At 36.1% G+C, this 14,476-nt stretch overlaps 1 protein-coding gene across 1 annotated transcript in view; it reads right to left on the reverse strand.

Moving 5' to 3' along the window:
- Positions 1-404: 404 nt before the first annotated feature.
- SELENOT (selenoprotein T) overlaps positions 405-14,476 on the reverse strand; it is a 32,652-nt gene continuing 18,580 nt past the window's right edge. The window contains exons 2-6 of the mRNA XM_079922926.1: positions 13,266-13,376; positions 12,337-12,463; positions 10,459-10,546; positions 8,242-8,395; positions 405-7,686 (exon numbers count right to left, since the gene is read on the reverse strand). Of these exons, the coding sequence (XP_079779052.1) occupies positions 8,271-8,395; positions 10,459-10,546; positions 12,337-12,463; positions 13,266-13,376 (451 nt within the window). The 3' untranslated portion in view covers positions 405-7,686; positions 8,242-8,270. The remainder of the gene's footprint in view (positions 7,687-8,241; positions 8,396-10,458; positions 10,547-12,336; positions 12,464-13,265; positions 13,377-14,476) is intronic.

A 14,476-nucleotide genomic window follows, 5' to 3' on the forward strand; every position in this document is an offset into this window, starting at 1 on the left:
AAGCTTGAATGCAGCAATTGTATTAGACGTCTTCACAACTGTTATCCTCCACATTACCTGGCACAAAGAAACCTCTCAAAACATGCAGGGCTTCCCTTGTGGCGCAGTAGTTAAGAATCACCTGCCAATGCAGGGCACACAGGTTCCAGCCCTGGTCCGGGAAGATCCCACATGCCGCAGAGCAACTAAGCCCGTGCACCACAACAACTGAGCCTGCACTCTAGAGCCCACGAGACACAACTGCTGGAGCCCATGTGCCACAACTACTGAAGCCCGCACCCCTGAGCCTGTGCTCTGCCACGAGAAGCCACTGCAATGAGAAGCCCACGCACTGCAAGGAAGAGTAGCCCCCACTCACCACAACTGGAGAAGGCCCACACACAGCAACGAAGACCCAACACAGCCATAAATAAATAAATTTATATATATATATATAAAAACATGCTTGTAAGAAGCTAAATGGAAACATTATTCTGAAGTTGGAATATTCCAAGAACACGACTGACTTTCAAGTTGTGGATCTGCTTGTCCCTCGGTACAGACTCCAAAGCTATTTTTCCCCCCTCAGTCAGCCTAAGGATAGGTGGAAGCCTGGAGAATTTAAACATAGGTTATTTTAATCGTTGGAAGCCACTGCTGGACTCTACCAGTCTGTAATGTTAATCATCTTTTACCATCCAACTCATTAATACAAATGTCTCAAGGGGAAAAAATATTCCTACACCAATGCCACTTTTTTTAAGTTATTTCAAAGTTGCTTCTGATCATGTAGCTTCACTTTCCCACACAAGTTTCAAGAGAATAGGAACTTCCCTAGGAAACACTGTGAAGTCTCTTCTTTATGTACCCTTCCGTGCTCTGCTCTGACCCACTACCAACCTCAAGCCCTCAAAGTTCTTCTCTCCTTTCCCTAATCAAAAACAGGATTTAATAAGAGCCATTTCTCTTTGTTGGCCTGTTACATTTGACGGTTCTTTCCCACAAATATATGTCACCTTCAGTTTAGCTTTTTATTTCATTACTGGAATGAAAGCCTTCCTCTGTTGAAGTAATTTGAAATTTAAATATGGAAAAACTACTCAGGGGGGCAAAGGAGACCCTTTGAAACCACATCAGGCCTCCTTAATAGCAAATCCTTTCAAGCCTGGCTAGAAAAGAGCCGCCCTCTCCCACCCCCCGGAGGCTGATCAGTTTTTCCACCCTCCTTCCCCTCCAGGTCCCAGCTAAAGGCTATGTATGGTTCCCAGGCTCCATTCCAGGACCCTCTCTGCATGATGTGTTGGTCCACTGGTCTCTGTCTCTCAGTCTTTTTCTTCTCCTTTCCCACCACCCTCCTCCAACTCTCCTAACCCAGAGTTCTCAACAGCTGCCCTACTAACATTTTGGACCAGATTATCCTTTGTTGTAGCAAGCTGTCTTGGACACTGTGGGATGTTTCACAACATCTCTGGCTCTACCAGCTACATGCCAGGAGCAACACACCCTACGCTCCCAGGAGTAACAGTCAAAAATGTCTCATCACCACGTAGAGAATGGACTTGAGGACACGGGGAGTAAGAAGGGTAAACCGGGACGAAGTGAGAGAGTAACACTGACATATATACACTACCGAATGTAAAACAGCTAGCTAGTGGGAAGCAGCTGCATAGCACAGGGTGATCAGCTCGATGCTTTGTGACCACCTAGAAGGGTGGGATAGGGAGGGTGGGAGGGGAGACACAAGAGGGAGGGGATATGGGGATATATGTATACGTATAGCTGAATCACTTTGTTATACAGCAGAAACTAACCCACCATTGTAAAGCAATTATACTCCAATAAAGATGTTAAAAAAATAATAATAAAGCAAATAAAACAGAGGCTTAAAAAAAAAGTCTCATCACCAGTGTCTAGAGGGTAAAACCCCCAGCTGCGAACCACTGCCTTAACCAAATCCATTCATTCATCCATCCATCCACTCATTCATAGGCAACATTTATAAAGCCACCATTTTAGCCTTCCTCAAGACTTCCAGAGGCTTATGTTATCAGCATGTCTGTCGTTCCTTTACTCTAGACAGTATTTAGTTTTTTGGTATTGTAACTCTATTTAACACTTTAAAACTCACAGTTATGCTTCTCACATTATCTTCCCACATGCATCTTCTGGATACAAATTTCCTGGAACACATCCTCTTCAGTTATTGTAATAAGTCCTAAGTGCAAAGCTTTAGTGCAGATTATATATAAACTTTATGTACATTTAAAGAAAATGGCTATAATGTAGATCACTCCATGTTTCCTAAGATGGTGTGTACAAACAAGCACACTCACACACCAACACCAAGAAAAATAAGCAATGGAGCAGGGATTACACAGTCTCAGGAGAAACGGTTTCCTGGAATATGAATTTTGCTTGAAGATTTAGGGAGTTATTAAAACAGAATTTTTATGTTAAAAGCAACATGAACAATTTGGAGCGAATTTCTTGCATGAATTTTAAAATAAGTATTTGGCAAAATTGTATTTTGTAAAGGATCACATCAAGCCGTAGTCCCAGGCAGACGTGTGCTTCAGCAAAAACGTTGAGAAGCCCTACTTCAGTGGAACTTGCCTTCTCTTCTTCTGGGGTACCCTGCACTGTGTCGCCTTTTATTTTCAGTTTAGTTGAAGTGAAAAATTCCACACCATAGCTAAAGTAAAAGTAAATAAACAGTTGTGAAGTGAAACTGAGATTAAATTTTTAAGTTTGCTTTGATACTGGTCTCTTCTCTTCCCACCAGGAGTAATTTCTGACGAAGCTCTCTTTGCTTTTCTACTCCTTCCCCAAGCCCCACCAACAGTATAGGGTTTTGTTTTCCTTTCATTTTAGCATTGCCACAAGCTATAGAAATCAGGGCAAGATACTTAACTCCTAGTCTTTTCTTTAGAATTCTGAAGTAAATCTCAAAATCTTTTGTAACACCAAATTTCCACGGCTCTGAATAATATAGAGTTTTACTAGCAGAATCACACTGATTAACTTACCTATTGTTTAAATACATTATATATTTTAATACCTTTAAAATAGTCTCATCATGAAAGCCTATGGACTATTAAAAGATGAAATGCAACCGCATTTTCTAATACATTAAAAAATATATATTTAGAAGGAAATGTCATCAGTACACTTCCCTGCAAACAGACCTGCTCTTAGCAACTCAAGAATAAACAAGAACAGTAATTGTTTTTTCCTCTAGTAAGAGTTGCTAGTACACAAAGTCATGAGTATAGCCAGTGGCCCCAGGAAGTACTGGTAGCAACCTGCCTGCCAGGTTCTAACACTGTACTAACCAAGCCAAGCGACCCAGTGCTGGCTCCTGATAATTCCCAGATAGCTAAGCACTTGGTCTCAGCAGCTTATAACCACAAAGCCATAAACTTGTCTTAAACAGTTATGATCCTGAATAGGAAGGAGGTTGGGTGGAGGGAGTAAAGTCAATAATTAGAGAAAAGGAAGAACTAACATGACAAAATTATTCGTGGATATCAAGTGAGAAACAGAATCCAAAGATACGAATGTAACCCCAAGTTACACCAAAGTGCTCTCTAGGACTTTATCAATGTTCTCATTCCTCTCCCATCCTCCCCAGCCCCCCACACTCCTCTCCCCAATTATGGTGGAGGCTCATGGAGAAATGAGGCCAACTTTACCTTGGATTTTTCAGTTAAGTGAAAGTAAATCCTTTACTTTTGGGGGGCTTAATTAAGTTCAGATTGGATTTCCCCAGTGATATAAAGAATTCTATTATGGTTGCTAAAATAAAACTAAAAGTATGCATTTTCCCTACTGAGAACAGTAAAAATTTAAATAATTTGTTTGACGTGAAAATCAAGATCAGTTGTCATTATAAAGATTAATGCAGGCATATTGCCCACTTTGAGAAAACCTGGCGATTCAAATCAGTTATTTTATACTCAAAGATTTAACATTTCCTTTTAACATACCCACTCCAAAAGTTTTAACATACTAACCCAACAAAGGATAACAAATATGTTGCACTGATACAACAGATTAATTGGGACAATTAAGTCCTCAATTTGTTTTCTTGGAAATAATCTCCCTCTCATCTCATTCTGTTTCTTCTTTTGGGTTCTCATTTTACTGAATTTCTTGTTGTTAAGTCATTCCATAAATGTGAAGCAAATATGCAAAATTTTCTTCTGTTCCACGACCTGTGTTTCCTTCCAGAGTGTCCTGGGTCTTTTGCACTCTGACCTGCGATGGTGCAGTGCTCCTCAGTGTGGACCTCAAACTGACAGCACCAGCATTATCTGGAAGCTGGGCTAAAGTGCAAATTATATGGACCCCTCTCAGACCAAATGAATCAGAATCTCTAGGGATGGGATCCAGTAATTTATCCTAATGATTCTTAGGCACACTAAACTTTTAAAACCACTACTGTTACACGTTTGCCTAGATATCATGTTGTTTCTTTTTATTTTGCTCATGCTTAACAAAGGCAACAGAAGACATTCTACAAGCCTTGACAAAGAATGGGTGACTTAACACTCTTCCCACTGTACATGAGACCAATTTCAATTTTTCTTCAAGATACAGTTCAGATCTGGGTCTAATTCTATTTGCTTTTTTAAGCCTAGGGAAAAGGAGCCTGGGACTGTGAGGGAAAAGGCTCAGCTGGATTTAAGAAAAGTATCTGAACTTTTGCTTTCTCTTCTGAGATTGTTAAACTGTCTATATCAGTCAAGAGAAGTCCTCATCTTATTTCTATCCAGATTTTGGGATGCTAGTATGACTTTTCTCAGCGATTCTGGAGGTTGGGGGTAAAGAAGATCAGTAATGTAAACTGCTCGTCTTTGCTCCACCCCAGCACAGAACACACCACAGAACTGTTGAAATTTCAGGTAACAATGAAGCACACGAAACTGGACCATAAGGCTCAAGAAGTAGTTTAAGGTCCCAGAGTGGTAATACTGGGAGTGCCAGACTGGGAGAGGGAGAGGGGGGTGTAGCACTGGTTGGGTTAAGAAACCATTAGAAAACATTACTTGATGACAACAATTTTTACAACATAAAATTTCCTAAATACAGTTATCATATCAAGTGCTCTAGCACAGATTCAGTTCCAGAAAGGAGGGGTTCCTTTCATATCAGCTTAATAAAAGTTTATTTTCACAATGCTTTAAAGCCCCCAGACTCTACAATTCCTGTTTCTCTCAAAAAAGATTTTTTAAAGTCTTAGTATGAAATATTAAATCATGCTTTAAAATTCTGTAGGCTATTTCTTTTTCATCTAAATTAGTTAAAATCATGACAATAAAATGCCAACCAATCAAGGTCCCCAGCTAATAACATTCAAAGTAAGAATCATCATTAGGATCCTGTTATGTCTTGATAGTGGTAAAGGGTGATCAACTGCTGCCATTGATCTTAGTGCCGTTAAGTTAATAACGCATTTATATTCTGAAAGCGTATGTGTCTTGCACACTTTGATGCTGAGGTATAAAGCCATGTTTTGCCAACATTTTTAAATTAATCTAACATGTAATCTCTTCCACAATAGCAACTATGGTAAAAACCCCAATAACAGTAGCCAACCTGCTGTCATGTTCTATGGTCTTGCAATTAACAGAGTACATAAACATTTATAAACTACACAACCACACCAATTTGTAAGCAACTATGTAATAAATTTTGAAATGTTAGGAATATAATAAAGCCACATTCTAAATACCTTTCTAACTTTCCGTTTTTTCATGTTTTTTTTTACATTCACACTTCCCACTAATTTTTTCACTAGACTACATTAAATCTTAGATTTAAATATGGCCAAACATAAAATAATATTGAAATGGGTGTGACCAAAATAGTTGAGTTTTATCAATGACCTAGCCACTTAAAGCTACTCTCCAAAGGATAAGTTATTCACCCAAGGCAAACATGGAAAAAATTAGAATTAAATCTTAAATTCTTCATGGTTGGCCTGTCAGATACATGGGAATATCCAAGACAAGTTTGGAAGGTCTAAATGTCAAAAGGTTAACTGTCACTGAAGAAAGACCCTACACACATTCAGCAGTGTGTTCAACTTGCAGAAGGAAGTTTGGGCTGGTACAAGTCAAGTTAACAAAGTTGTAAGCCCTAGTCAAAGACAACAAAATGTTATTACACCTGAATAACAATCTCTAAGTAACCTCTAGCTTAAATTGTATAGACTCTTGCTACTGTACGATCTTAGGTGAACAGTTCTGTAGCCTTAATTAAAAGGATAAGGCATTTAATCAATTTTCTGCAGTGAATTATTAGGCTAACTTCTTTTCAGCTAGAGACTACAGTATGTTCCACCTTGAGGCTGTCACAATCATAATTACCAGACATGCATTTCAACAAATATTCACTGACAAATGAAGTATAAGATTGTGCTAAGTGTTTGGTGGACTCAATATTGAATTATCTCATTATTTTTCCATAAATCCCTTTACTTCCACTAACAAATCTAGACCTACCACTTTTATTCCTACAGGGAAGATGAAGTATGTTACGACTGTTGCTATATGACTATTTTTCTACATTATGGTCCTATTTCTGCTAAATTACTCTTATAGTCTTTATCAATTTAAGCTTTAAAAAAAAAACTACCTTTTAGAACTCTGGAAAGATATTAAATTCACTGAATAAAAAACCTTTCAATTTTGTCCCTCAAATATAATAAAATTCTGATATGATGTTAGACAAGTTAAATTATTAGACAAGTGATCTCCATTTACCTAATATTAATGTTGTAAAGAGGTTCAACTAACCTTTCTTTAGTGAGGCAAGTTTCAATTATCCTAAAAATGGTAAATGACCTATTATTTGTGTGTGAATCTAAAGTGTGTCCCATAGGAAATTCTCTGTGAGTCAAAAACAAAACTTTGCAGACAACTGTTAAATATAATGTTAATAGGTACGCTGGGCAATAAACTCAAGCTTTTTATTTAACTTACATCTGCTTAGTTTTTTATTGAGTTAAGTATAAAGGCCCAGTTAATCAACTCATTAAATTGGTCAAGGCAGGACACTTGAACTACATTAACAGGATTTAAAAAGTGGTTGGTCTTTTAGTAGTTCTCTGGTAATCACACACGCACACACACACATACACAAATTGGTAGAGTACTCTGGATATAGGATTTCCCCCCTTAATCTTATATAATGTGCTGTTCACAATCCGCAGTATTTTGAAAACTATATAAATTGGACATGACCAAATTACAGATGTCTGATAAACTCTTATAAAGTATTTGGGAACTACAGCTCTAGTCCCAAAAGGATCAATTTTAAACTATAAAAAAGGAAAATTCATATAAAATCACAACAGACTTAACAGACATCTTTGAAAAAAAAATCAAATTGCAACTCAATTTTCTACTTTTTCAAATATGACCGAGAAAAAAGAAGTGCAAGTAGTAATGTCTGCATTTTTTTAAAAAACTATTAACCGAGTGGACTTGGGGAAGAAAAAAAAAACTATACAGTATTATTGCACTCCACGAATGTGCAGAATTCCAAAATGTGCCAGCACTGAAAAACTGCCTTGCATTGAGGTTTTCCAAGAGGTACAACGAGCCTGCCAAGAAAGCATCTGGTCTGTACTAACAGCTTGCTGTCTTCAGTACAGGCCTTCATAATGTCAGTCACGCTGCTCTTGCAAAAATCCCTTAATGTCTGAAAGACACACAGAAAAAATATTTTGTTTCAAAATTCACTCTTGTAAAATCCACTCATTGATCAGAAAAGAACTGAGAACATCTCTGTTAAACAAAATTAACTAACTTTCACCTCTCTATGTTCACCCACATTTGCTTATAAATTTTCTATCTTGAGCATGTGAAAAGAATTTGCATAGTTTTAGGAACTAGTTATTCGAAGGTAAGGGGAGAGTATATATGTACAATATATGTACAGTATATGAATTCTGGCCATTAGAAGTTCACAAGTCAAAAAAATGATGTTACAGGCCCAATTATTAAGCCTTAAACATAAAATTAATAGTACAACCTTACTTTATTTTAGCAGATCCAAACTCTCTTGGTCATTTATAAATTTTAATGAAGAAGACAACCATCTGTTAAACCTTAAGTTGGAAACTCAATTGACAATATATGCAATATTTATTATTATATATATCTATATCTATTATGCTAATATATGAAATATCTTGCTGATTCATTACAATTAACTGATACTTATACATAGTTACTGTATTTTTAAACTACTTACAGAAGAGTTTTCAGTGCTGATAGGTGGGGCTATGATCGATGGTGTGGGATTGAATCCATATGCACATTGAGCTTCATTTCATTGTCAAGAATTTGAACAAGCTGTTGCATGGATGGAAGGTGACCAGATTCCAGCTTAGACCACACAGGTACATCTATAAAAATAAATGGTACCACCCCTTCCACATTAAAGATGATTCTATAATAGACATTCATTCTATAAACATGTATTGTCTATGCACACAGCTGGAGATAGAATTCAGCTTCTTGCTTTCATGGAGTTTACATTCTAGTAGGGGAAATATAAAAAGAACTATATAAATAGCTACAAAATCACATTTGTACACTAAAAATCAAAACTAGAAGATGCTATGAGAGGGACATATGAGAGGCTGGGAAGGAGCCTTTGTACTTACTATCATTAAAAGAGAGAGATTATTAAAATTGGTAGATATTATTAAACGTGAAAGCTGAAATATAGAAGAGTGGTACAAGGGAGGCTGGAAAGGTTGGCAGGGATTAGATCAGGGATCAAGAAACTATAAAGTAAGCATTTTCAGCTCAAGAAGATGTATAGTCTGTCCCAGCTACTTAACATTCATTGTAGCCTGAAAGCAGATAAATGAATGGGCATGGCTGTGTTCCAATAAAACTTTATTTACCAAGCAGGTAGCAGAGGACATGGTCCACAGGGCTATGGTTTGCCCATGCCCAGGCTACATCATTCAGGGCCTTTTGTCCATGTTAAATGTTCTGGTCTTTATCTTGAGAACAAAATAAAGCCATTTAATAAACTTGAGGGAGTGAAGCAACAAGATGAAATGTGCATTAAAAAAATTTTCTTTTAAATGACTCAAGTATTGGAGCAGATGTCAGCAAATTTTTCTGTAAGAAGCCAGATAGTATATATTTTAGGCTTTACATACCAAGAGGCAAAATCAAGGATACTATATAGGTACTTATAAAACCAGGGAGATATATTTCCACCAATTTTTCAATGATGAAATCAAAACTCTAGGTATGAATACTGAAGTCTGAATGTCATATAATTTCCACATCACAAAGTATTTTTAATTTTTTTAGCCATTAAAAAATATAAGAGGGAATTCCCTGGCGGTCCAGTGGTTAGGACTTGGTGCTTTCACTGCTGGAGCCCAGGTTCAATCCCTGGTCGGGGAACTAAGATCAAGAAAGCTGCGTGGCTTGGCCAAAAAAAAAAAGTAAGAGCCACCAAGTAAGATGGATGTACCTAGAGATTATCGTACTAAGTGAAGTAAGCCAGACAGAGAAAGACAAATATCATATGATATCGCTTATATGTGGAATCTTAAAAAATAAAGACACAAATGAACTTATTTCCAAAACAGAAAGAGACTCACAGACACCGAAAACAAACTTATGGTTACCAAAGGGGAAAGGGGGGTGGGAAGAATAAATTAGGAGGCTGGGATTAACATATACATACTGCTTTCTATAAAATAAATAACCAACAAGGACCTACTATATACAGCACAGGGAACTATACTCAATATTATGTAATAACCTATAAGGAAAAAGAACCTGAAAAGAATCTGAATCACTGTGCTGTATACCTGAAACCTATATGACATTATAAATAAACTATATCTGAATTAAAAAAATTTTAATATAAAGAAATTTTAAAATTGTAAAGCCACTGTTAGCTCATAGGCCATATTTGCCAACCTCTGGTTTAGAGAGTATGTTAGAGGATAGCAAGATAATTGTGGCTTGGATTAGGGTGGTTAGCAATGAAGATAAATAGAAGATTTTTGAAAACTGTAAAAAGTAGAATTGAGAAAAATTGGTAATCCATTAGATATGGAGAGTAAGGGAGAAATCCAGGATGTTATCCTAGGTTTCTGACATGGGCAACTGGGTAGAATGATAATGGTGCCCTTAAATAAGTGAGAAATGTCAGGGAAGGAGCAAACTGGAGTATAAAACAATTGCAGGAAGCTGAGGTAATCAACAGTTTGGGAGTAGGTAATGTTCAGGATTCCTGGCTATAACACCTAGAAGAGAGGTCTAGAGCTCTCCAGAGCTATACATTTAAGGGTCATCATATAGATGTTATTCTAAAGCCATGGGAGTAGGTGAAGACCATGTAAAGAGATAATTTAGCATATTATGAAAAATGGAAAAGCCTGATGCTTATTATAAATCATTTATCACAGAATGCAAACTATTCAGAACCTACCATTCAAAGTTATCTCAAATGCACCTGTTGACATACACTGGTTCTCAATCATGTTGCTCAAGAAAAAGACCATCATACATGCATAGACCTAAAAGAAAATACAATTAAGTACAATAGGTAAACTCATTTTCAAATCAAAACAACATCACAAATTAAGTAAGCTTTTAAATAGTCTCACTTTTATTTGGAAATTGCTCTTTTTAAATCTACTTTAAGTTTCTATACAAAGTATTACTGCTACTCCATATATTCAGATAGTGTACACAGAAAATTGCAACATTAATTCACAGCTCTATACATTCTGAAGAAATTACGTTATTCCTAATGTAAAGATAAAATTTCTAGAAATCTCATAATAGCCTTAATAAGTTAAACAAAAGAATACCAGCATAAGAAGGGTTCATTTTAGAATTTTTATAATATAATGTATGAACTCACAAGAGACTAGTGATGCAACTAGTCAGCAACTCCCTGTATTCCGTGTTCCAAACAAATCATTTTAAGTCAAACTAAAAAAAAGTTGGTTAGAAAGCACTAGCATATTAAGTTACATTCATTCACCTTTTGAAGGCAAATCTATACTGTCCCAAAAGATCAGAGGCTCCTGTTGAACAGAAAAGTTTCAATTTAACAGAATCACCTAAAAGCAGGTTGTAGTGAGGATGTCAATTCACAGCCAGCTGTTTCAGAAAAATAAATCAAAATGCCTATAGCAGATGAGAAGGAGATTTCCCCTAACCCCACTTGAGCTAGGTGGGCTTTGATTTCACAGAAGTTATCCTAGCATTTGGGCACAAAGTCTACTTTCATGAGAACAATACACAAGTTAAGTGTCACGAAAGCTACAGCCTTCAAGTATCCTCTTCCACAGTAGACTGACAATGTTATAAGCCTAAAGAAGTAAAATGCACTAAAGACAATTTAGAATCAACAGAATGAACAAATACAGCACAAAACATTATCAGTAAGTACTTAATTTCTAATTCTTAATCCTATGTAAATCAATATTTTGTTAATAACAAAGTAGAGACACATCTGAATTAGAGGTAGCACCTGAGGATGTTTATGTTAAGAAGCCTTGCTGCGACTGGAAATAAGTGATTCCCTAAGAAGTAGAGCTATGTTAGGAGTTGGCTACAGGTAGTCTCAGCCTAGAACTAAAGGATAAGACCAGAGGACTCCAAAAGAGAATACTTATTAGAAGGAAACCTAAGTAATCTCATTCAAAGGAGAAATTATTCCCATTTCTCACAGCAGAAAGGTACACCCTCCAGAAAAGATGGTTTTAAGTAAAACAGATGAGAGATCTGGAAAGAGTATATGATGCAGCAAGACCCTACCAAAGAATAAAATAAACAGCACAAGATTCTTATGTATATGTATATTGATTGTTTCAGGTAATCTGCTTTAGGTTACCCATGAACAGAGAAGTCAAAGAACAAATAATAAAAACAGAATTTTGATAAGAATAAATTGGTGGAAATCCCATTTTTAACATGAATAAACCTATTAATACCCATATTAGTTGGTATAAAAGGCCTATATTATGTATATATTATGTTTTGCTGTATGATTTGGCCCAACTTGTATAATCAAAATCAAAATCAGGTATTAAATTATTTTGTGCCCAGGTTCTATTAAAGTAACACCTCTCTGTCCTTCAAATAATAAAAAGGTAATACTTAATCATTCTTAATGTATAAATATGGAGACTAAGGCTAAAGGAGGTTAAGTGCTTTGCCCAGAAATAAAAAGTGGTTTAAGTTGAAATGGCAAAAAGTACTTAAAAAAAAAAAAGAGAAAGAAAAAGAAGAATCCATTAAAATATCTCACTGACAACTAAGAACCTACAGTTACCAAAGCTATTACATTACATACCTTGTTTTCTTGGCCCCACTGCCAGATGCTAGGCGCTTGCATGCCAAAGAAAGCAAAAGGATCCTTGCCAACAATTATTAAGCCTATTAACACTAGCTTGAAGACTGACAGGAAAGATGCTATGTGTCTATTAAAAGAAAAGAAAGAAATTCATCAGAAGTTGCAATTTCTCATCTACTTCAAAATTTCTTTAACTCAAGTCTATGTGTATACACATTTTCTAAACACCAAATCTAAAAATTGCCAATTATACTAGGAAAAAACTAGTAACTAAATTTTATGGTGCAGTTTTAAAACAAAAATGTTTAACATCTTTTGAATCAATCAAAAATTAATTTATAAAACTATAGAGCACTGGCCTTTAAAAATACTATTTTAACAGTACAGAATTTTGTACCACTGACTTTCTATAAAATTGTAGGAGTTCTTGGGCTTCCCTGGTGGCGCAGTGGTTGAGAGTCTGCCTGCCAATGCAGGGGACACGGGTTCGTACCCCGGTCCGGGAAGATCCCACATGCCGCGGAGCAGCTGGGCCCGTGAGCCATGGCCGCTAAGCATGTGCGTCCGGAGCCTGTGCTCCGCAACGGGAGGGGCCACAACAGTGAGAGGCCCACATACCGCAAAAAAAAAAAAAAAAAATTGTAGGAGTTCTTGATCTACGGCCACAATAAAAATTACATAAGAAAACACATCTTTAGAAGGGCTGCCATCTCTGAAATGATCTTCCTCTATTCCTTGTTACAGAAAAATTCTTCCATATTTGGATCAAATAAACTTGCCATTTATAAAACTGTTCTCTGTAAATTATAACCAACTAAGAAATTATAATAACCAAGGAAAGTTAACTGAACCAATTCACAAAAGTTTATTTACAAATGTAAAAGAATTCACTTAAAAAACTCGTTTATAAACTACAGAAATTTACTTACCTATATATTGGTTGAGGGAGGTAATTCTCTCCTTCAATGCGGATGTCCGGGTACCGCTGGCTAATAACCCGCATGTACTCCTCAAACACCCGCCTATAACCTCAGGAAACACTGCAGAAAAATGAAAGTGCTTCCAATTAAGTTGTTTAGAATATGACTAGATTTATTTTGTAGTTATACAAAGCCTAAAAATTATTACCAAGATTAAAAATGTTTCTCAAGAACAGTCACAAACTAATAATGACTGATGCTGGATACATGAACTTTTTTCATAGATTTCACATATTTAAGTTATCTTCCCTTCAAGTAAATCCTTCTATTAGAACATTAAACTTTATAGATCTGGGTTACTGTTGGAGAGGAACAAATACCTATTCAGAGAATCCGCCATATTCTGAGCTCTCAAATCATTTTGCCTTTTTTTCTGTTGTTGTTGTTGGTATCAACAACTGTATAAACACTGAAATGAAAACAACTCTTATTTATCTGAAATAGGGACTTTCAACATTTGGGCACAGGAAGCTTAAAAAAATACCAAGGCACGAGACATGACACCCTGTTTCTTACTCCCACTCTACCCTTAACTAGGCAAACATGCCTGCTCAATCACAATAAAAGAAACTTGAAAAATTCTTAGAAAAAAAAATTCTTATATCCTTTCTGACTCTAAGATTTGATTCTATTTTGCAAAGATTGGGAAGATACTTTTCAGCAATATGACAGTAATCTATGTCATTACTCCGGAAATTAAGTCAACAGCATCCCATCACCTTCATTAAAATCTCTGAAAAACTAGGCTATATGATATTTGTTGCCCCAGCAAGAAAAGGGAGATATGCCACCAGAATGAATATACAGGGGGAAAAAAAGTACACTGAAAACTTTAGTAAGACATTGATGAAAGAAACTGAAGACACAAATAAATGAAAACATATCTCATGTTCGTGAATCAGAAGAATTTATATTTTTAAAATGTCTATACTACCCAAAGCAATTTACAGATTCAATGCAATCCATATCAAAATTGCAATGACATTATTCACAGAAATAGAACAAACAACCTAAAATGTGTATAAAACCAGAAAAGACCCCAAACAGCCAAAGCAATCTTGAGAAAGAAGAACAAAGCTGGAGGCACCATGCTTCCTTATTTCAAACTATATTACAAAGTTACAGTAATCAAAACAGTATGTATGGTAGTTGCATAAAGA

This window comes from Stenella coeruleoalba (genome assembly GCF_951394435.1).
Source record: "Stenella coeruleoalba genome assembly, chromosome: 5".
NCBI lineage: Eukaryota > Metazoa > Chordata > Mammalia > Artiodactyla > Delphinidae > Stenella > Stenella coeruleoalba.